General features: G+C 46.3%; 2 protein-coding genes across 4 annotated transcripts; one reads left to right on the forward strand and one right to left on the reverse strand.

Annotated features, from left to right (window-relative positions):
• Positions 1–6,138: 6,138 nt before the first annotated feature.
• Positions 6,139–19,221, reverse strand: DNAJC8 (DnaJ heat shock protein family (Hsp40) member C8). 3 transcript variants are annotated; one of them, XR_007508459.1, is made up of 10 exons: positions 19,104–19,221; positions 17,820–17,921; positions 16,358–16,414; positions 14,507–14,573; positions 13,772–13,866; positions 12,815–12,886; positions 11,564–11,655; positions 10,533–10,608; positions 6,733–6,925; positions 6,139–6,376 (listed from the first exon to the last, which is right to left on the reverse strand). XR_007508459.1 is itself a non-coding variant. In XM_049819808.1 (9 exons), the coding sequence occupies exons 1-9, from the start codon at positions 19,170–19,172 to the stop codon at positions 6,803–6,805; spliced, it is 753 nt and encodes a 250-aa protein (XP_049675765.1). In that variant the 5' UTR covers positions 19,173–19,221; the 3' UTR covers positions 6,139–6,802. The 3 variants fall into 3 exon arrangements, 1 of the variants encoding a protein (XP_049675765.1); XR_007508458.1 differs by having other exon boundaries at positions 6,139–6,488; XM_049819808.1 differs by having other exon boundaries at positions 6,139–6,925.
• Positions 19,222–19,545: 324 nt separating this feature from the next.
• Positions 19,546–20,399, forward strand: ATP5IF1 (ATP synthase inhibitory factor subunit 1). The gene is made up of 3 exons (XM_049819810.1): positions 19,546–19,727; positions 19,799–19,911; positions 20,111–20,399. Exons 1-3 carry the CDS (start codon positions 19,632–19,634, stop codon positions 20,250–20,252), a joined length of 351 nt encoding a protein of 116 aa, XP_049675767.1. The 5' UTR covers positions 19,546–19,631; the 3' UTR covers positions 20,253–20,399.
• The last annotated feature ends 262 nt before the right edge of the window (positions 20,400–20,661 follow it).

Raw genomic sequence — 20,661 nt, forward strand, 5'->3', positions numbered from 1 at the left:
TTGGCACTTGTGACACGGCTCAGACGTGCCCCAGCTGCGCCCTGGAGCTTGACACCGACTCCTGTGGCCCTTCCTCAAGCAGGCAGCGGTAGGGAAACAGCGGCGGAGGCTCTGTTCTGGCCAGGGGCTTGTCACGCTCCCATGTCATCCAGTGCCTTGCAGGCCTGAGATGGGGTAGCTCTGCCCTGCAGCAGCTCCAGGGCAGGGACACTCCCCGGCCAGGCCAGGGTCGCAGAGGTGGTCTCAGCTTGGCAAGGGGGGCCAGCGCCCTCGGCAGATCCATCCTCTGTGCTTCTCATTTCCTTCCAGATGTTGGGACCAGGAGCCAACACAGTGGCGAGTGCTGGTTCAAATGCTCCCCTTGGAGGTGGAGACTTGCTGCAGCAGGGCAAAGCATCAGGATGAGACCGCTTTGCTGTGTGAGTCCCCATATGGGGAAACATTAGCCAGAAAAATATTCCAGGCTGTGGCAGCTAGTTTCCTTGCCCTCTGTGCAGCATTATAAACCCATCCTGGTTCTTGTGCTCCTTCAGCTTCGGAAGAAAGGGTGGAAGACACATGGGGGACCCACTCCCTCTTGCTGCCACAGTCCCAGGGCAGCAGCTCTGGCATTGCTCTGCTCAGGTTTCACATGGGATTTCCCCAGATGTGTACTGTGGCACTGGCATCACTTAGGTCATGGGCATAACATCCACCTGAGTCACTTGTGTTATAACAAGTAATCACATGTGTTTCTGTCTGGCCCTTTTATTCACCGTGCGTTGTTTGACAAGGAAATGTTCTTGGGTTTACATTGCTGTTAAGAACGGGCACTGATTTCTGCAAGGAAGGAGGCGTGATGTTTCTGAGACAGCCCTGAAGGGCCAGACAATCACAACTGTTTGGTGCACAAAAGCATGTTGAAAGCACATCAGAGCAGGCACACAACCTGCACTGCTATCAGGAGGAACTGGCTGTTTGCATGTCCTGTAGTCCACCCATCTAAGCCTGCCAGACACCCAACTGCAGTATGCAGAGCTGCAGCAAATACCCCAATTTCCCAAACAAACAGCAAAACTGCACCAGTTTAACTATGGCCTTCCTCAATAGAGAAGGTTGGCAGTGTACTCTTGTGAATAAGGAAAGCTAGGCTATGCTAGGAGCAGCAGGGCCAGCAGAATGACAGTTAATATCCCCTCTGCTTGGTACTGGTGATGCTGCAGAGAACTGCCACCATGGTCTGAGCCCTGGGTCACGTCCTACGGAGGGAGCCAGGCTGGGATAGCCGGGAGGCTGAGGGACGATCTGATCGCTACCTGCCGCTGCTGGAAGGGAAGTTGCAAAGAGGACGGAAGCAAACTCTTCTCAGTAGCGGCATATGGTGTGACAAGGGGCAACAGCCACAAACTGGGGTGTGTGACAGTCAGGATGGACATTAGTGAAATGTTTTCGCTAGAAGGGCTGTGCATTCCTGGGACAGGAACCCAGAGAGGCCAGGGGTCTCATCCTTACCACTTGACTAGATAAAGCCACAGCTGACCTCACCTAGCATTAATGACAGCCCCACTTCAAACACAAGGTTGATCTAAAGACCGACAGAAGTCCTTCCCCAAAACATTTCAGTTCTGTGATTTGAACTGCAACAATTGCACTGGCATGCGTGCCAGTGTTATTTTCCTTTACAGGTGCTCCCCATGTCATCAAAATGCACTCCTGCAAACCCCATTCCACCCAGAAAAACTGTTACAGAAGTGCCCAGACAGGGCCTGCTAGCATTTGAAAAGGAAGCAATTCGACTAGACCCAAGGCCCAGAGAGGGCCTGCCAGCATTTGAAAAGGAAGCAATTCGACCAGACCCAAGAAGATGGATGACACATAAATCCCATCGATCATTTTCAGGTTACATCCTTGTTTGCTTCAATGAGAATCCAGTAGTGGCTGTGAAGCAGGGGACTTTGCACCTTAATGTTAATATTAATGCTACGTCTGGACTTCCCTGCTGCTGCAGGACAACTGAATATCCCAGAAAGGGAATATGCATGAAGCAAGCGGCCAGGGAGGCCAATAATGCAGGAGAGTCCATTTCAATGGCACTGAATAGGCTGAGGCAGAGATCTGCTACAAAGGAAAGACCTAATTGCCCCGAATTACATGTCCATTCTTGCCCTGGGAGTCCAAAGCCCTCTGTCTGGTGTGACGGGGGGCTTCCTAGTAGGAAGACTGCCAAACCTCAATAACGAGTCAGGCAGCTCAACTACGTCCTAGATCTACCTAAAATGTGCATGGTGCTCACTGTGGCACTGAGATCGGAGTGGGAAAGACAGGACCCCAGCCTGAGGAGCAGCGCTCCCAAACATCTGCCCATTTTGTGCACAACACAAAGCCAGGGCTGTGAGAGCTTCACCCTTCAAGGAGGAGTTAGCCCTGGAGCTGAAGGCAGGGGAGCCCCCAGCAGCAGGAGGTGCACTACCAGCAGTAGTTCTGGAAAACAAAAACGAGGAGGTTTTGAACCCAGCTGGTGCAGCCCTGCACACTGTCGGGCCCAGGCACGCTGTGCTGGTGCACAAGACAAGGGACGATGCCCCTATTCTGCTTGTGAATTGTAGGGCTCAGCTGCTCGAGCAGGGGAGGTCTCACACTGCAGCTTGCAAGAGGAAAAGGAAGTCAAGACAGCCCATTTGCTCTAGATAACACACTGCAATCACCCAACTCTTTCTGAGGGAAACTTCTTACATTAAGGCCAAGCTCTCACAGTTTCTCTCCAGTTTCAGTTGTTTTAAGAGGGCAGAGAAAGACTAGGAAAAGAAACTCTCATCTGGAAGAAGTGGAAAGCACAAGCTCTTGATCTCTCCCACTTGGGTCCCTCTATCCAACACTACATTGGCTGTAGTTAATCCCCCACAACTAGTTATACTCCAGAAATACAAATTGCATACAGCAAAAGAGTTTTTACTGCCCAAGGAAAAGGGGTGAACAGCTAATTTAGAGCACATCACTGTGTTTGCCAAACTAAGATAAATGTTAAATAACACACTGGTTATGTCTTATCAAGAATAGATTTAATCTCTGGCTGATCACCCAGGCTTTCTATAGCTGCCATAACTTGGTCCAGCTTTTATTGAATAGTTTTTCTACCTGGTGTAATCTAGCTAATCTGGTGAACATCTGGCAAAATCTAGACCTAGGCCTGTCTACATGCTCAGGGGATTCTCCATTCTCATCTCCAGACTACACAGTAGCACCAGACAGGAATGCCCTGCACCCTGTCCCCTTTAATCCACAAGTGTGTAGGTTTCTGTTGCAGTTTCCCTTTTTTATCTTCACACACAAGAAACCAAGTAACTTGCAAAGGTCCTTCCTCATCCCACTATTGCTGAACAGGAGATACACCCTTGCAAATTCCATATGAAGGGGAAGGCAACCTCCCTGCCTCAGAAAGGAACCAAGAGCTTCAGGAGCAATCTCTGGACTCCCAGAAAGTAGCAAGGAGCTGAGCCAGACTCTGGTAGACCCCTGTGTACATTCTGTGGGAACTGGACACAGAGGACAAGTTATTTCCACAGAAAACCAAGGCCAAGACCCTACTGAAAAGTGCTTCTGTAGCTATTTGGTACCTTTTCTCCTTCCAAAAGAAAAAAATAAATTACTACTTATTCCCACCAATGTATTTTCTTGCCTTGCATAACAAGGTCAAATATTTTAGCCTACGAGGACCACTGAGCCAAAAAGAACTTCAAGGAGGAAGGAGGCCTAGAGATCTCTTCTTCTACAACATCTCTACCTCTTGAAATTAAACGTTTCATTCAGTCCATCCCACTGCCTTGGCATGCATTGCAGAGGCCAGGCAACAGCTCACACTGCACCTGCGGGTGTCCACGTTGTGTATCCACTTATCTCCACCCAGGCAATTCAAAACAGTTTGCTTTTACAAAGCCTCAATACAAGGATAAAAATTAACCTCCCAGGTTCCCTCCAGCAGAGCAGAGAAATATCTAGCAAAGGGCCAGGTATTTCGCTGCTGCTAAAGCCTGCCTGGCAGATGGGAAGCTTCACAGGACTTGGCTGAGTAGATAAGACAGGAGAAATGCTGCATATTCAGGCAGAGAAGCATATCATAGGCAGGATAGGAAAAAAAGGAAACAGGAACAGCTAAATTGAGAATGAATTGAATTGAAAACAGCAGCATTGTTATAAGCTACATGTTTTGCTGCCCCAACCAAGTTATACCCAGTGGAAAAAATTACTCTAACTGCAGAAGCTTGTAGGACTAGTACTTCAGTGGCTTTGGCCACAGGCTGCCCTCCTCAAGATCCAGTGGTAACCATCTCATAAACATACACATTTCTGAGAAGCCTAACACAGGTCTTACAAACATTTCAAGCTCTCACAGGACTCATCCTGAGCTAACTGAAAAAAAATGTAAAGAAAAGATCTGAAAAGTCAGTACCATCAGTCAGCCAAGCCATTACACCATCTGAAAGGAAACAGTACTAGAAAGACCAGTATTTCAATATTGAAAGGAAGGACTCTGGGACATGAGTGACTGGGACTGATCTCTAAGCTAGAAATACTTTGACAGGGGAACAAAAGGCAGACAAGTTAGAGGGACAGCACGTCCTCCGGGCAAGAGACTGCACTTAGAAATACTCTAACCAGCTGAGCTACTGCCCAGCACTGCTCGCTTCTTACACCCAGGAAGCAGAAGAGATTTGCATCTGAGGGAGCACCACAAAAATTAACTGACATTTTACCCAGAACAAATGTGACTAATTGTTGCCTTGACAAGGAAGTTGTGTCCTACCAACGCATTCCCAGTTAATGGAGGATCAGGCTCTGCGAACAAGAAGGAATTTCAGCACCTGAACAGAGAAATGCTGCATAGTATGGCATCTCCCAGACCTGTCAGCCCACCTTAGTCTGCTGCGAGTTATTGTTTGGCTCTTGTATGCCATCCAGACATCACCAAGGTGTTACTTTTTAAGCTATATTTTGCCCCTTGAGGTTCAGGCTCAAGCTACCTATCTAGCAGGTTATACCTAGCAGGACAAATAAGGTAAAGAAACTGTATCCCTGTGTTTACACAGAAAACAGGAACTGTATTCTACTGTTCTAAGAGGTAGTTAATGTATAAAACACCAAAATACCTTAGTTTTATTAGGGAAGGATGTTTCACTTCACATCTGGTCACACAGACCAGTGCATGAGAGGAAAATAAGAAACAAAGGTGAGTGGAGAGCACCAGCCACCTTTCAGCAGATTCATCTAAGTTCTAGGCCATGTCAGAAAGCACTACCTTCCTTGGGAGCTGCTTTTCCTGCAGAAATCTGTTTGGTAACACAACAACTTGATCAAGCTGCTCCTCCCTAGTGGGCAGAAATAGAAAGCAATTAATCAAAACTTAAACAGTTAAGACACCAGAAGATGGAGGCTTCTTTTCAAGGGCAGCAGAACCAATCTTTCTGAAGAGGGACCTTGCCAATGCCTGAGACACAAAGGATTGTGGTCATTTGAAGATGAGGGCACATAAGACAGCAAGTCCAAGTGAAAGGAGCTGGCTAAGGGCAGTGAGGAGGAAGAAAAGCAGTATTTTCATGGAGACAGCTACCCATGGGACCCAAGTATGGGGATGGCCATCAGGACAGATGGGAAGAGTTTGCAGAAAGGTCTCCAGAGGAGTCTGCCAGGCACATGTGAATCCATAGTATATTCCATTTTTAATGCCTTTAAACAGTTGAGAATTTCTTAAAAACTTAAAATATACACACAAAGTAGGATTTAAAAATCGAAACTCATGAGTCTGAGCTCATCCCATAGCTCTAAGGAGTTACACTCTTAACAGGTGCCCAAGTCCTGCCAAACCCATCCATGCTCCCCAAAGGCGCAGCAATAAGCTCAGTTTTCAGCACGGACTCTGGCACACCTGCATACAGCCAGGCAGCATCCAGGGAAGAGATACGCCCTCCCTGTCCTCCTGGGTGCCATGCTGCAGGACTGTCACTTCAAAATTCAAGCCAGAACAGACTTTGGGCTGATAGCACACCCTTACCAGGGAAAGTGTTCATGCTGAAGAGCAGCACCATTTCAGTGGCCAGCACTCAACTCAATTGCAACTCAACCCTTGCAATTGTATCTTTGAATAATTCCAAGAAAAAAAACCGGTAACTTGGGTAAAAATTTATTTTACATACAGACCATTGCAACTTGAACTATTAATCAAGAGAAGTTATTTTTCCTTTACAGGAAGTGACCAGCTGGTCTGAGATTAACAGAAGTCGAAGCCTGAGAGCTGGGATTTTAGGTTGGAAATCAGATCTTGGGGGAAGGGTCCTTCCAAGCACCACTCAGTTCAGGGAGGAGCTGCAGGACTTTAGCTGCAAGTCAGCTGCACTGCACAGTGCTGGAAGCAGATTCCCAGAGTCAGTTCGGACCTTTCCGAAGCTGAACTTTCTGAGAAAGATGATGCCTGGAAAGGTATGGATGCATTTCCAATATTTTGTTCAGCTCTCAAACTAGAAATGGAAGTGGTGAAATAACACAATCTCTGTGAAGTACAAAACATCGAGGTAACAGGGGAGCAGACAAACAGGACAGCAATAATGGTGGGGACCCTCCTAAGCCAAGTGTTCTACATGTAGCGGGTTCCTGGCCGAGTTCATACTATGGCCCTAGTTCAAATGGACAGAGTACAAAAAATACTTTGACCAATAATTAATTGTACTGGAAACAAACAGTCTACTAAAAAGCAATTCTTACTCTAGGTGCCAATGAGTCCTTAAAAGCAGGGAGGGGACTGAGGAGCTGCACTTGGGCAGTGCTGCCAGGATCATTCACGCTGCTCCATTTTTACTTTGGGAGGTCTCAGGAAGGTCCTGTTTTTCTTTTCTTTCTTCCCCTTTGTATTTGCCTGGAAATTTCTCCAGCTGTCCACACGACCATCCCGACTTTCCTGGAAAGAACAGAGAGGAAATGGAGAGTTAAGATGTGCAAGAGCCAGAGAACAGGCAGTACATACCAGTTTCAAGAGATCCAATAGCAATTTCCCCCTTATCCAGCACATAGCACCCTGGCAGCCAAGACATACAGACACTGTGAAGAGCCAGAGCAACAGACACAGCACAGCGGAACTACAAGTGAGTTTACAAACACCAGCATAAGCACATCCAGCTTGGGATGTGCAGCCCTGGCTAGAGTCTAACTGAATCCTCTGATGTGCAAAGAAAACAAGAAACCTCATCCCCAATGGATGTTCGTAATCTGTCAGCCCAGAACATGCCATTTCCTTACTCTGTCTCACATCCTTGAGACAGCTCTCCTTGTGCTGCAGATAAGAGAAGGGAAATGTACTGCTGTCTTCTCTCACGCTCCTTGCCCCAAGCTTCATCACAAAGACACAATGAGAAAAGACCTCTGGTGCACTCTTTTCTCCCCTCCCTGGCTTATCTGCAGAGCAGCAGAATCCCCTGCTGAAAAAGAAAAAAAAAAAAAAAGACTCCCCACAAAGCCAGCCTATGATCACTACAGGCTGAAGGTTTCACACAGTATGACAGAACAAGTCCAGGGATGATCCACTTCACAGCATGGGATCCATACCCTCAAGGCCCATGTGACTATAGCTCTGCCTGCAACAGTGGTGCTGCACACAGGCTCTGGCTACAACAGCTGTCTGCTTCACTCCCCTCCTTCCCCATGGCAGGATGGGGGAAAGCCAAGCACTAGCAGTGATCTGGATGATGGGGCAGAATGCACCCTCAGCAACTTTGCAGATGACACAAAACTGGGAGGAGAGGCTGATACACCAGAGGGTTGTGTTGCCATCCAGAGGGACCTTGGCAGGGTGGAGAAATGAGCTAACAAGGAGACATGCAAAGTACTGCCCCCAAGAAGGAACAACCCCCAGCAGCCAGACATGTTGGGGGCCACCCAGCTGGAAAGTATCTTGGTAGAAAAGAACCTGAGGGTTCTGGTGGACACCAGGTTGAACATGAGGCAGCAACATGCCCTTGCCTTGCTGCAAAGACAGCGAATAGAGACCTGGGCTGCATTAGGCAAAGCATTGCCAGCAGGTTGAGAGAGGTGATCCTCCCCCTCTGCTCAGCACTGGTGAGGCCACAATTGGAATGCTGTGTCCAGTGCTGGGCTCCCCAGTACAAGAGAGACATGGACATACTGGAGAGAGTCCAACAAAGGGCCACAAGGATGATTAAAGGACTAGAGCATCTCTCATAGGAGAAAAGGCTGAGAGAGCTGGGACCGTTCAGCCTGGAGAAGACAGAGAGGGTCTCATCAATGTGTACAAGTATCTGAAGGATGGTGGAAAGAAGACTGAGGCAGGCTTTTCTGGGTGATGTCCAGTGCCAGGACTAGAGGCCATGGGCATAAACTCAAACACACAAGGCTCCATCTGAACATCTGGAAACACGTTTTTGAGGGTGACTGAGCACTGGAACAGGTTGCCCAGAGAGCTCGTGGAGCCTCCATCATTGAGGATATTCAAAAGCCACTTAGACATCATGCTGGGCAACTAGCTCTAAGTGGCTCTGCTTGGGCAGAGGTGTTGGACCAGATGGACCCCAGAGGTCCCTTCCAACCTCAACCATTCTGTGGTCACACTTTTGCTAGGGATAATGCTGTATGGCAACTTCTGTTCTAACCTTCTTGTTTCTTACAGCTTGTTCATGGAAGCTACTCTTGAAATTACTAAGAAAGGGAATTTTGAAGGTAGGGTGGGAGAAAGTCGATGTTCCAACCTGCTCCTTCTACATCAAGATGTAATTCATCTCTGAAAGCAGCCTATGAATAGCTCCTAGAAACAGCAGGCAACCACTTCCATGACACAGATACTCCTATAAGGATTCAAAAATACTGCAGAACATACATGAGGGACAAAACCTACAGGTCTTTAGGGTAAAGAGACAGGATCAGAACTAGGATGCAGTATGCAGACAAGGATTGAAATCACCAGGAGCAGGAAAGCCGAGAAGAGCAATGCAGAGGTACAACACAAGCATCTTTAAAGGTTGGGATTTCTATGTTGGCTTTATTTGTTGGGTGGGGTTTTTTGTTGAAACTGAGACATAACCACAACTGCAGAATATCAACTTAAGTTTTTTTTCCCTTATGGTTTAAATATAATTCGAAGCAGCAACACACATACTTCTTTTGGATGTATTTTAAAGGCAGCCACTGAATTAGTACACATACAGGAGCAGCCAAGAATTCATGTCTTATTTTGTCTCCAATCACCCTCTTTCAATGATGGTCACTAGCAGAAGTAAGCTTCTTATTCTTGTGCACTCCAGTGACTCATTTGGACATTAACACCCACCTTTGATACTCTCTTTTCACATGGATTAAATGGTCACCAGCAAGGCTGGAGAAGATACCTGTAAGTGCAGAGGTTCAGCTGTCCAGGAGTGGTTGAGGACATTGCAGGTACTCAGAGCTGCAATACCAATAGTTCTGCAGCTCCCTTGTTTGGTCTATCATTATTTGCTTGTAATGCTTGCTGACATTTCCTCAGCTGCTATGTGTTACTGCATCCCTACAGCAATGACACCCAACTTCTGTGGCCATTCTGGCACAAGAACACAGAACTTCTGCCAACAGCAAGACCAGTGACATACTCATTTATCTCTGGCATTACGTGACAAAATCCATAGCATACTCAACATAACAGCATTACACAAGTTTTCCAGAATATCCAGCTTCCTATATCCATGTTATATAGCACATGAACGCAAACTCTTCCCAGCTGAGTCTCCAGTAACATCCTAGTTGCCCACTTTCCACAGGAAGCCAGTCCAGCTCATACCCTTCTCTCCTAGACACCCTCTTTTTTAAAGTCCTCTTGAACATAGACTGGGATTTCGCTTCGGATTAAATAATAATCTAGCTCATCTTTTTATGAGGTCCTGCACACCGTTACTGACTTCTTTCCTGCTCACCGCCCCTGGCACGTCACAAAACTTCACCTCTGGTGTGTAATGAGGGAAGAGTTACAGGCTTGATCAAGTATTTTTGCAGGCTGTAGGTCTGACCCATAGAATAGCAGCACAACCACCACAAAGCTACTTCGATACGCCTAAACCCTGAATACAGGGTGGAAGGGTCAAAGGGAAGTGACTGTCATTCAGATCTCTGATACTCACAGGAGATACAGATTCCGTAAGTGTTAGCAACCAGACTGAAAAGTACCAACAACAGTCCACACTAGTGGTTGAACAGCTGCCAATTAAGTTTTACTGGTCACCAAGTGACCTGGGCTAAGCAGCAATTCAAATTTCTGACTAAGGACAGGAATGAACTGCTGACAGAGCTGAAAAATACTACACCTTAATTTACCAGACCTGTTTCTGGAAAGAGACACCAAAGCCCCATTAGTGGGCTTTTCTCCCCACACAAGGGCAAAACCCAGGCTTGTGCAGGATCTTTACTAAGCGTCTACTTAAATTATCTTATAGTACCTGCAAACAAAAAGTCCCTCTTTAGGGGCATTCCCTGCAGCATGGCCAAGAATTGCCAAGGCCCACCCTGCAAGTTAAGTTGCTGATTACCTCAAAGTTCTTCTGCCATTCTCGCTCTCGTTTAGCTTTCTCTTGTGCCTCAATTTCCTCTTCCCTCTGCCGCTTCCTGGAAGGGAAGCCAGAAAGAAGTTATGAACCCAAAAGTGTCTACTTCAAAGAAACACAGTAATACTTTCAAAACATCTTGGAAAGCTCTTCTGGTTTCTTGACAGATTGAAGTGCTTATCAGAAGAGATAAATACACGCACCTAAGAGAGCACAACAAATAGAATTTTATTTCAAATCTGGAAGAGCAGTGAGCAGAGAAGATGGGTTTGGCACCACTGACAGTGAGTCAGCTTCTCTTGCTCAGCAAAACAAGTTGGACTCCTTCATAACTCTAGTGATAAGTCTCTACAACTATTGAGAGTACACATTTTGAGAAGTTAATTTAACACTTCAGCGTTCAAAGTAAGAATGAAATTCCTCCCCCCCCAACCTAATCTTCATCTGTAATTAAAAGTAGTGCCCTGCAACCACCTCCCAGACTGCCTTCACTGACCAGTACTGAAACACCACTCTGAAGTGCCCCCACAGTGAGCGCTCAGGCAACATGTGATCAAAACACCTAAGAGTTCAGGATCACACACACCATAGGGTATTTCTGGCAATTAAAATTAAAAATCAATTCTTTGTGTGCTAACAACATGCAGAAACAAGTCACTATTTCACTGTTTTGGCTGGCCTCCATGTATACACATAAAAGTATATAAGCACACAAAATATATCAATGCCTTAAATACAGGAGGGCAAGTTTCCTGTTTGCATTTCTCAAGCGCAGAGCTCTACAACCCACAGGTTGCCCAGAGAAGTGGTGGAATCTACACCACTGGAAATCAGCTTGGCAGGACCCCTGTTAATCTAATCCAAGGCCCTGCTTTCAGCAGGAGGTTGGACCAGATGATCTCCAGAGGTCCGTTCCAACTTAGACTTTTCTAAGAGTCTATGATTCCTTATCTTCTCCGAGGAAGCATGAGGGGGGAAGAAGAGCCTGAACTGCACAAGCAGAATGCTGCTCATACCTTTCATGCATTTCTTTCGCTTCTCTCTCTTTCCTCTTAATTTCCAGTTCAGCAAAGAGCTTCATCGTCTGTTTGTACACAGCTTGTTTGAACTGTGAAACACAAATCCAGTTTTAAAATAATGCCCATTAACACAGTTAGTCTGTTTTATGTAAAAATGTAAGAAGCATAAAAAGAATGCAAAGCATATGTATGTCCATATAACTCTGTATCCTGCCTTGACAGTAGTCAGTAGCAGCAGCATACAAAAAGGTATAAAACACTGCTGATTAAATTCTGGCCCTGACACCCAGGAAACAACTACTTATTAGCCTCATATTAGTCTAATTTTCATTTGTATTCAGGAAGCAGTGCCTAAACAGAATTGTTCATTTCAAGCTCTCTTATTCTTCTGTAAAGTCTTGCAATGTTACATTTGACAAAAAAAAGCAAAATGGGCACTGTTTAGATAGTAATTTCCCACCAGATCTTCTTGATGTCTTTTAAAAGTCTAGCGATTGCTTTCCAGGAAATATCAGTATACTTAAAACAACCTCATTATTAAAGAACAGCAAAGATTTCTGAAAATCAATGGAAAATAAGATGGTTATGGGGTTACTGTGGTGATATCGAGGAAAAAATGACTTTGTAAGGAAAAAAAAAAAAGGTGATGACTAATGATGTCAGTGTTTGATAATCATCTACCATCCTGTTAAACCTCTAATATCACTTGACTTTTTCAGACTAGAAACCAGGCAAGAAGAACTAAGTTATGTCATACCTTTTTTAATAAAATTGATTTGTTGCAGAACAGCACATCTACCCGCAAGTGCTATATGGAAGAAACACCTGAAACAGCTCTTACTACAAAACATCACTAACACATTTTAGACATGCTGCAGTGGGTTCTATATGTTCCTCTGCTGGCAGCAAGAACACCACAGTTCCAGCATTCAGAAACAACAATAAATTAAATTCAGAAAAGACTGCATGATGTGCAGGCAATGAAGACTTGCTCCAAGAAAAGAACTGGGTATTTTGACCTATATAACCTCATGATATATTTACTCTTTACACTACAGTTAAACTATTTTCTAAAATATATGGGTATTACCCAGTACTCTACAGTGGCTTGTCAGAATTTGTTCTTCTGTAAGTGCAAGGATTTACAACACTAACAAGTCTAATAAATACTTCTGTACTCGTTTTGACTCTTAATTCTTCAAAACATGTTTTGTACTCCCCAGTTTCTCTGAACAGTATATGACTTACAACTTCAGGATCATCCTCTTCTACAGTGGGAGGTTTTCCATCCTTCTTCAACTGCTTCTTTTTTTCTTTCACCTAAAGATTAAGAACAAAAATGAGAGCCTAAAAAGTTTTATAGGGCTTACATAATTGTATCCAAGTAGTTCTGCATTCCTACTCCACTGTTTGGGAAGAACTCTGGATGAAGGCAAGTTCTTGATTTGGATTGATGTTTTATTTTAGACCAAAACCTCCTCGTCCTAGGTCCAGATAAACACATACAAGATCATTGTCACATGAACTGTAGTAATTACAAATACTATGTTAGATACTACTCACTCAACACAATCCCTTTGTTGGTTTTTTGTTTGTTTGTTTTTGAGATAAATTCATATGCAATACACACCATCCAAACCAGCAGGAAGTTTATTTTGTTTTGTAACATTCAAAAGACTAACAACAACAAGCAGAACATGAAGTGTTCCTTGGTTCAGAGTATCTGAGCTCTCCCATATCATCTGCTTTCTCAAGCTTGTTGTGTTTTAGTCCATCCACATCACTCAACTAACTTCTTGGCCAATGCAATCCAAGCTCCTTTTCTTATCTTATAGGTCATTTTCCCCCAAACTTCCCAGTCTCCTGCTGTCATCACCTATTTTCTTCCACCTACATACATTTGAACTGCATCATTCATTCACAGACTTGAAAAAAAAATATTTAGGTCAGATCGTGTGGTCTGACCTAATTATTTCAAGTACTGAATTTCACTGAATTATCTTGCACTGAGCTCAACAGCAGTCTTGGACAAAGCACATTTGTTCATGCTGTGAAGAGCTCAGAGTCCACTTGCACAGCTTCATTATGAGGTTTGCTCAGCTCACCTTTTAATGACCTGAACATGCAGTGGGTGTACCAAAAAGCAAATTATGAATGACTGATTACCACTCACCTCCACCCCGGACATTCCTACAGAATACTTACAGTGTGTTCCACATATTCTTTTCCTGCCTGTATCACATCCAAGGCCCTCTTCTTTTGCTCCTGATCTAGCAGCAACTTGTACGCTTTATCTACAGCTAACAAAAAGCATCAACATTAATAGCAACAACAGTCACATTCACAAGGGATCACAAGATTGCTACTCGTTGACCATACAAATTTCACTTCCTTGAATTGAAGGGGCTTTGTTTGGTTGGGTTTTGTTTGTTTGTTTGTTTTTAAATACATCTAGGTAAGTGATATCACGATTAGTCAAATGAGATTTGGGGTACAATAATGGCAGAAACTGTCAGACACCTTTTGGAGTTAGCAGGGTGAAAGTACCTCTCCTAACAAGTGATTTAGTTATAGGCGATGACATAAGTTTAAGGTGCATAATGCCTCACCATAATGCAAAGCATACACCTAAAACCATCACATTACTTCTGTCGTGTCATCTTTGAATAAAATCTAATGCACAGATTAAACAGTTTTTCTTGAACAATCTCAAAGCCCAACGGACACATTTGTCCCTGTTGTGAACTGACAATGCAGTTACTGCCACCTAGTGAAATTTTCTGCTGACATGCCACCCCACACACCTCCCTCATCTAAAGCGTCTCTACAGCAATTCCTTCTGTCATCACTGGGGCCTCCACCCCTAATAAACATTTAAACCAGCTACAGAAAAATGGCAGTCCAACTACTATCAGCTCAGAAAAAGGGTGAGAGCATTACCTTCAAACGCCTTCTGGGCTCTATCTGCATCATCTTGATTTTTGTCTGGGTGCACCAATATTGACAACTGCAAGAGAAAGGATCTTGCTATCAAGATCATTGCCAAATATGAAGAATATTTCAGAGATTTTTGTGACAGGAGGGAAATAGTCTCAGAGAGAAGGAATCACAGGGGATCACATTGCTTTGTATATAGACAAATCAGCTGACAACACGTAGAAGTATGCATCAGTAAAACTTATAAATCAAATACAATCCCTGTAATAAACAGGCTGTCTGAGAAAAGCTGAGCTTAGGATGTGCAGAACAATATAAACACCCTTCAGCTGCAGTGCCTGGAGCTGCTATGAACCCGTTGGTCACCCAAGTTTTGTATCCTTGGTCTTAAGAAGAAACAAACCTACAAAGATCATCCTTAACGGAAGTTTACCTTTTACTCAACAACGTCTCCCAAGAAGTTCTCCAGTAGCCCTAAGGCTGTTCAAGTATCAAACTATTTAAAAGAGTGGGTAAGTTTTTCCTTAGGCTCTGTTACTGAGAGTTAAGAAAACACCTTCCTGTACTCTCTACCCAGGAGAAACAGGACATTGATCACTACCATCCTTAGGGCAACCTTAAGTGGGCTGGAAAGCATATGTCCTCCACCCTCCTCTTTTAAAGAAAGAGAAAGTTCTTTCAAACTTTCCCCATATCAGATTTTTTTTTCAGACCTCTTATTTTTGGTGTTGCTGTATGGACTTTCTAGTTTATCTGCATCTTTCCTAGTATAACGTTCAGAACCAGTCACAGCGCAGCAACTGAAATTGCATCAGTGCCAAAGAACGCAAAATAATTACTTCCTGAACTCTACAGATGGCACTTTCTAGTTCATAGGAAAAAGGTTTGCCTCCAGTCCTGAACAGCAGCATGCTCCTGATTTACCCTGCGATTTGATACAGCCAATGTCTTTTTCCTTCTGTTGGCTGTTCCACATTCTGTATTTAGGTGTTTGATTTTAGGTGATTGATACACAATTCCATGCACTTTTTTCATTTCATCCCATTGATTTCAAACCACTTCCCTGTAGTATTCTACCAGCCTAAAGCTAAGACAGCCCCAGTTTATTGATTTGCAGAACTGAGAAGGCAGCAACAGACTAAAAGGTTATCCTCCCACTTCCCACATATAGAAGCAGCCCATATCCCATCACCAACTTGGCAGGCATGTTCCTCTGATAGCCAGCACAGCTTCCTGTCTAAAGACAGTTCTTGATGTTTACACCACTAATTCAAGGTACAAGGCTACAGCTCTCCAATTATTGTGTTTCTTTGCTGCATGCACTGATTAAACTCAAATTTCTCCTGCAGATCTGTCAGCAGAGTAAGTCTGGGGTAATGTTTTCTGTGTTGCATGGGGCAACGCAGATAGGTCTGTGAGCAGACTTGCTGCTGTTCCACGTAACCCAGCCATCAAAAAATGACCACTGAAATTCTTAAAGAAACCTCACAGAAAATACTTTTCTGGATCCAAGTCCATACATTTGAGGAAAACACCTTTTCTCAGTTCTTAATTTCTGATGAATTTTGACCTTCTCTTTGAACTAATAAGCTGATTATACAAGGACGTATCAGTTTGCAATAGCCCCATCACACACTTTACAGGCAAAGAAGCATACCATGCATCGACCAGGGACATTCTGCAGCTCTCCTCTTGTTAACACAAAGATTGTTCTAGGCATTTCTTCCCAAAATGGCTACTCCTCTACCCAGATACAGCTTTACCACCATTTTTCTTGTTCCCAAGCTCAGCTGCACAATCTCTACAGAGGTTCTAGTTTCCTTCCAGAGGCTTCAAGTCCAAAAAGCCAAATACCTGCCGGAATCTTTTCTTTATCTCTTCATCTGTGGCTTCAGGATCCATCTGCAGTACCTAAAAGAGACCATGAGAGCAGAGCAAATTCAATGATACTCCCCATATTTCAGGTTCCTAGCAGCAAGCTCTAAACACTTGGTTCACTGGCATACAGACACAATGCCAGAAAGCTCTCCCCATCAGGGAGCTGCTTCAGGACATGAATTTTCACCTAGTAAAACAGAAACATTTTAAGAGACACCATGTTTAGGACATTCTACTTTTAGCAATGCTAGATTCCTCCAACTATGCCAGTGTCCTTTCCACACTCAAGTCTCATGTAGACAGCTGCCATCCCTAAATAGCCACAATAGGTCTAAATCTTCAACCAGTCCTGTAGCAATGCTTAGTCTGGCAGAAGAGGAATCATATGGTGGCTTTGGGACACTGTCAGATCATTCATAACTGAGAACTCTGGGCAGGAAACACACTACTTCATAAGAATTTATTCATTTTATCATTTTAAAAGAAGACAGGGGAGTTTTAATCTTTGGTTTCCATGATCGAGCCCACTTGTCTAGTGATCTGTAGGGATGTGGCAGCATTTAGAAGCTCTTTTGTGAATTAATTTACTGAACAGAAGCCCTAAGCAACAAGTGAGCCTAGGCAATGCAGATGCACATGGTCTGACACTAAGAATCGGTAAATAAAAACCACTCTCTCAGCAGGAAAGCTAAATGGCTTTCGCAATGTACTCTCCAAGTCAAGTACTAAGACTACACAGAACTGAACATTGTCAAGGTGAATCTGCCGACTGATCTGGCTGACCAGCCCTGAATTGGGACTACAAAAAGGACCTGAGGCTTTAAAAAGACAAATAAAGATGATATCAGGAAGGAATACACACGGGGAAAGCCAGCTCCAGATGAACACCAGATTGTTTTATTTACTGTCTTCCTCAGGCTTTCATACTCGTTGAGACTTTACAACTGACAGCAACTGGAATCAAATTATGTAATGTGCAAGGGAATTACCTGTCTTCCAGCGACTCCTCAGAAGATTGCTCGCTACTGTGAGCAGTGAGAGTCCTTCTCTCATTCTATGCACTATGCAATTTCAGTGGGATGAACATCCAAAATAGAAGACACAACTAGAAACACCAAGTCAAGAGCGCTCAGAACAGAAACTGACAAGCATGGTACCAGTAGCTGTTACATTCTCATTAATCTGCCAAATCTTCCAGTGCTGTTGCACAGGGGAAATGTGACAAAAGCATGTAGTTTGCGCCTGCCATAAAACAGTGAAAAAGAGAGCGAGCACATATACACCATCCTTCTGTCTTCTGTAAGCCTTCTGCACAGTAATCTACATCTAGAGAATTTTTTTCTTTCTTTATGTTCAGTCCTTTTACTGAAATAAATACCCTGTAAATCTGGAAATTGGTATACCAAGTACGAAGGGAGGATAAAATGTTGAAACTAACCTCAAAAGGGTTCAAGTTGAAATATGAAGATCCAGGTCGGGTCAGCCTGTCAATTTGGTTTTTTGATGTTAAAACAGAGTCTCGTTTTTCAATTTGCTTTACCTGAAGAACAAGAGAGACCTATATTAACCGACAATCAAAATGTGCTTACCTGTTTTCCCATGTGATTACTACACCAGCCATCATCATCCTGTATTACAATTCACAATACCTCTTGCTCATCCTAAGCCTGTAGTTACTTTACTGAAGCACTAGCAGAGAACATTTTTTAGCCTTTTCTACAGCACGACAGTATTTTTAGCATTACATTTTAACTATAAAAAACTCTATAAAGCACTTCTGCCTGTCTCTCCTATGTCTGGCCCAAGTCACAGCTTTTCCACTACCTTTGCTCCTACACCAGCACCATCATCGTGATTCCTTGGAAACCTACTGCAACATTTCTTTTAACCCACTGTTGGTAGGATAGCCCATTAAACACATTAAGTGATACTGGTGCAAGTATATAAGTCCATTTCATTCTGGCCACACAGTACTTAGTTCAGTTCAGTTTACTTTCTGCTCTTTACAATATTAAGCCAAACCAAACCACGCATTTACATTTAACATTCACCTTTATTTAAAGAAATAAGCGTCCACCAGACTGGCACTACCTTTCTGCGGGCAGGCTCAGGTAAACACGTCCAAGCTGTGCACAAAGTAACGGAAACTAGCACAGGCTGAAAGAAAGGGGCCCCACGCACCTTCCCAAATGACAGCTTGTCCACAAAAAGACCAAGCAGGGGAGCACAGTGGAGGGTTACACTCAGAAGGTGCGGAGCACACAACTCTCACTGCCTTTACCCGAAGGAGCGAGATAGGGCTTAACGCTTGGCTCCTTTCCACAGCCACAACAGGGGCTTTTCCGAGGACAGGAGACGCCGCAGTGCCGGCGGCAGCGAGCCAGGGGAACGCCCGGCCCTCCCCAGGCCGAGCACGAACCCGACGGCACCCGCCGCTCGCCCACCCCGGCCATTGGCTCGCCCCCTGCCCAGCACCGCCAGCGGCTTCGCCCGCCCCGCCCTCCCTCCCGCCAGCGGCCCGGGGCAGCCCCAGGGCCCGCCAGGGCCAGCCTCGGGGCCCGGCGGGCTCCCCTCAGGGCGGCCGGGCTGGGCCAGGCGCCGCGCGGCCCGCCAGGCCTCGACGCCGGGAGGGGAGGCCGCCGGCCGCCGGCCGCGGGCGGGCAGGGCCCAGGGGAGCGAGGCGGGGCCGCCCACCGCCTCGGCGGCGCTGAGGCGCCGGTACCTCGTTGTAGAAGGTGAGGAACGCCTCCTCGGCGGCGCCCCCCGCCCCGGGCTCCCCCGCCGCCGCCATCACCAGCACCACGTGACGCCGCGCGCGCGCACGTGAGCACGGCGCTGAGGCCGGCGGGGCGGGCGGCGCCCTCGGCACGTGACCGCCGCGCGCGCCATAGCAACAGGCTCCGCCCCCCCCCTCCCGTAACTCCCCTCCTCTCTCGCCACCGGTCGTCTACCCCTTCCCCGCTGCCTGGCGCCCCGCGGCTGGACCCCGGGGGCACGTCCTAAGGGGAGGGACCGGCCCGACCCTCCGCCCCGCCCGGGGGAGCTCCCGCCGGGCCGCGGGGCAGGGAAGCTGGAGCCCGGCCGTAGGGAGCGGAGGGGGCGCGGGGCCGCGGGCCCGAGCCTGTAGGGGCCCCCAGCTTCCCGCGCCGCCGGGGGAAAGGCGTGTGTGGGGGAGCGAAGGCCGCGCATGCGCGGGCCGTGACGTGAGGGGTGGGTCTCGTCCGCCCTGCGCTCCAAGGGCAGGCGGGCGATGGCGGCCGTGGCGGTGGCGGCGGCACGGGGCGGCCTGCGCGGGGCTCTGGTGGCGCAGCAGCAGCGCTGGAGCTCGGGCTCGGGCGCCGACCAGGTGGGCGCGGGCGGCGGGGGTCTCCCTCCCTGCCTCTCTCTTTCCCTGCTCACCGCCGTCTCTCCCCGCAGCTAGGCGAGCTGGGCAAAGGCGCCGGGAAGGGCGGCGGCGGCGGCGGCGCCATCCGCGAGGCGGGGGGCGCCTTCGGGAAGAAGCAGGCGGCCGAGGAGGAGCGGTACTTCAGGTGAGTGGGGTGCGGCGGGGTCTGCATAAGCAGCTTTTCCCCCCATCCGGGCCCGGCCTGTCGGGCCAGCGCTGGGCCTCCGCCAGCTTCACCTGCAGCCAAGGCCCGGCCTCTGCGCCGGCTCCCGAGCCCCACGCTGAGGGGTTGTGGCGACCCTCGGGTGTACGGGTGCTGCACCTTGTGCCGTGCTTTCTTGCAGGGAGAAGGAGAGGGAGCAGCTCGCTGCCCTAAGGAAACACCACGAGGAAGAGATTCAGCACCACCAGAAAGAGATAGAGCGGCTGCAGAAAGAAATTGAGCGCCATAAGTATAAGATCAAGAAGCTTAAAGATGATGACTAAGCAGATGCTGTTCTTGAATGTGCATGGCCGATATGATTGTGGTGTAAAACAGCATTGAAGACTGTATGCTTTGGCCAACATAATCCAAATTCATCCAATTATACTGTGGTCTGCAACAACATCAAATAAACTACTCGGTCTCTCTTCTTCTGTTCAGTAACTGTTTAATGAAAAAAAAATAATGCACTGTCTGGTTTTAAACTTCATTGCGCTTCCAAAATAAGGATATACCCTTGAGGAGGCAGTCCTCTACAGAACTTCACTATTTTCTTTACATTTATTTCAAAGAAATGACCATTTGTACTTAGGGTGGTAACTTTTACAGTTAAAGCTGCAAGAAAGTTGGGGAAAAATGGTACCTGTGTAGAGACCTGTTCACACAGAAATAGCTTTGTCTCGACTGTCACTG

The sequence above is a fragment of the Accipiter gentilis genome, chromosome 17 (assembly GCF_929443795.1).
Source record: "Accipiter gentilis chromosome 17, bAccGen1.1, whole genome shotgun sequence".
Taxonomy (NCBI): Eukaryota; Metazoa; Chordata; class Aves; order Accipitriformes; family Accipitridae; genus Astur; species Astur gentilis.

Coding starts and splice junctions, on each gene's coding strand:
- ATP5IF1 (XM_049819810.1), top strand. CDS start 19,632: ATGGCGGCCGTGGCGGTGGCGGCGGCACGGGGCGGCCTGCGCGGGGCT. Junction 19,728..19,798: donor CGGGCTCGGGCGCCGACCAG/GTGGGCGCGGGC, acceptor CTCTCCCCGCAG/CTAGGCGAGCTGGGCAAAGG. Junction 19,912..20,110: donor GAGGAGGAGCGGTACTTCAG/GTGAGTGGGGTG, acceptor GCTTTCTTGCAG/GGAGAAGGAGAGGGAGCAGC.
- DNAJC8 (XM_049819808.1), bottom strand. CDS start 19,172: ATGGCGGCGGCGGGGGAGCCCGGGGCGGGGGGCGCCGCCGAGGAGGCG. Junction 17,922..19,103: donor TCCTCACCTTCTACAACGAG/GTACCGGCGCCT, acceptor CTTGTTCTTCAG/GTAAAGCAAATTGAAAAACG. Junction 16,415..17,819: donor TCAACTTGAACCCTTTTGAG/GTTAGTTTCAAC, acceptor GGTCTCTTTTAG/GTACTGCAGATGGATCCTGA.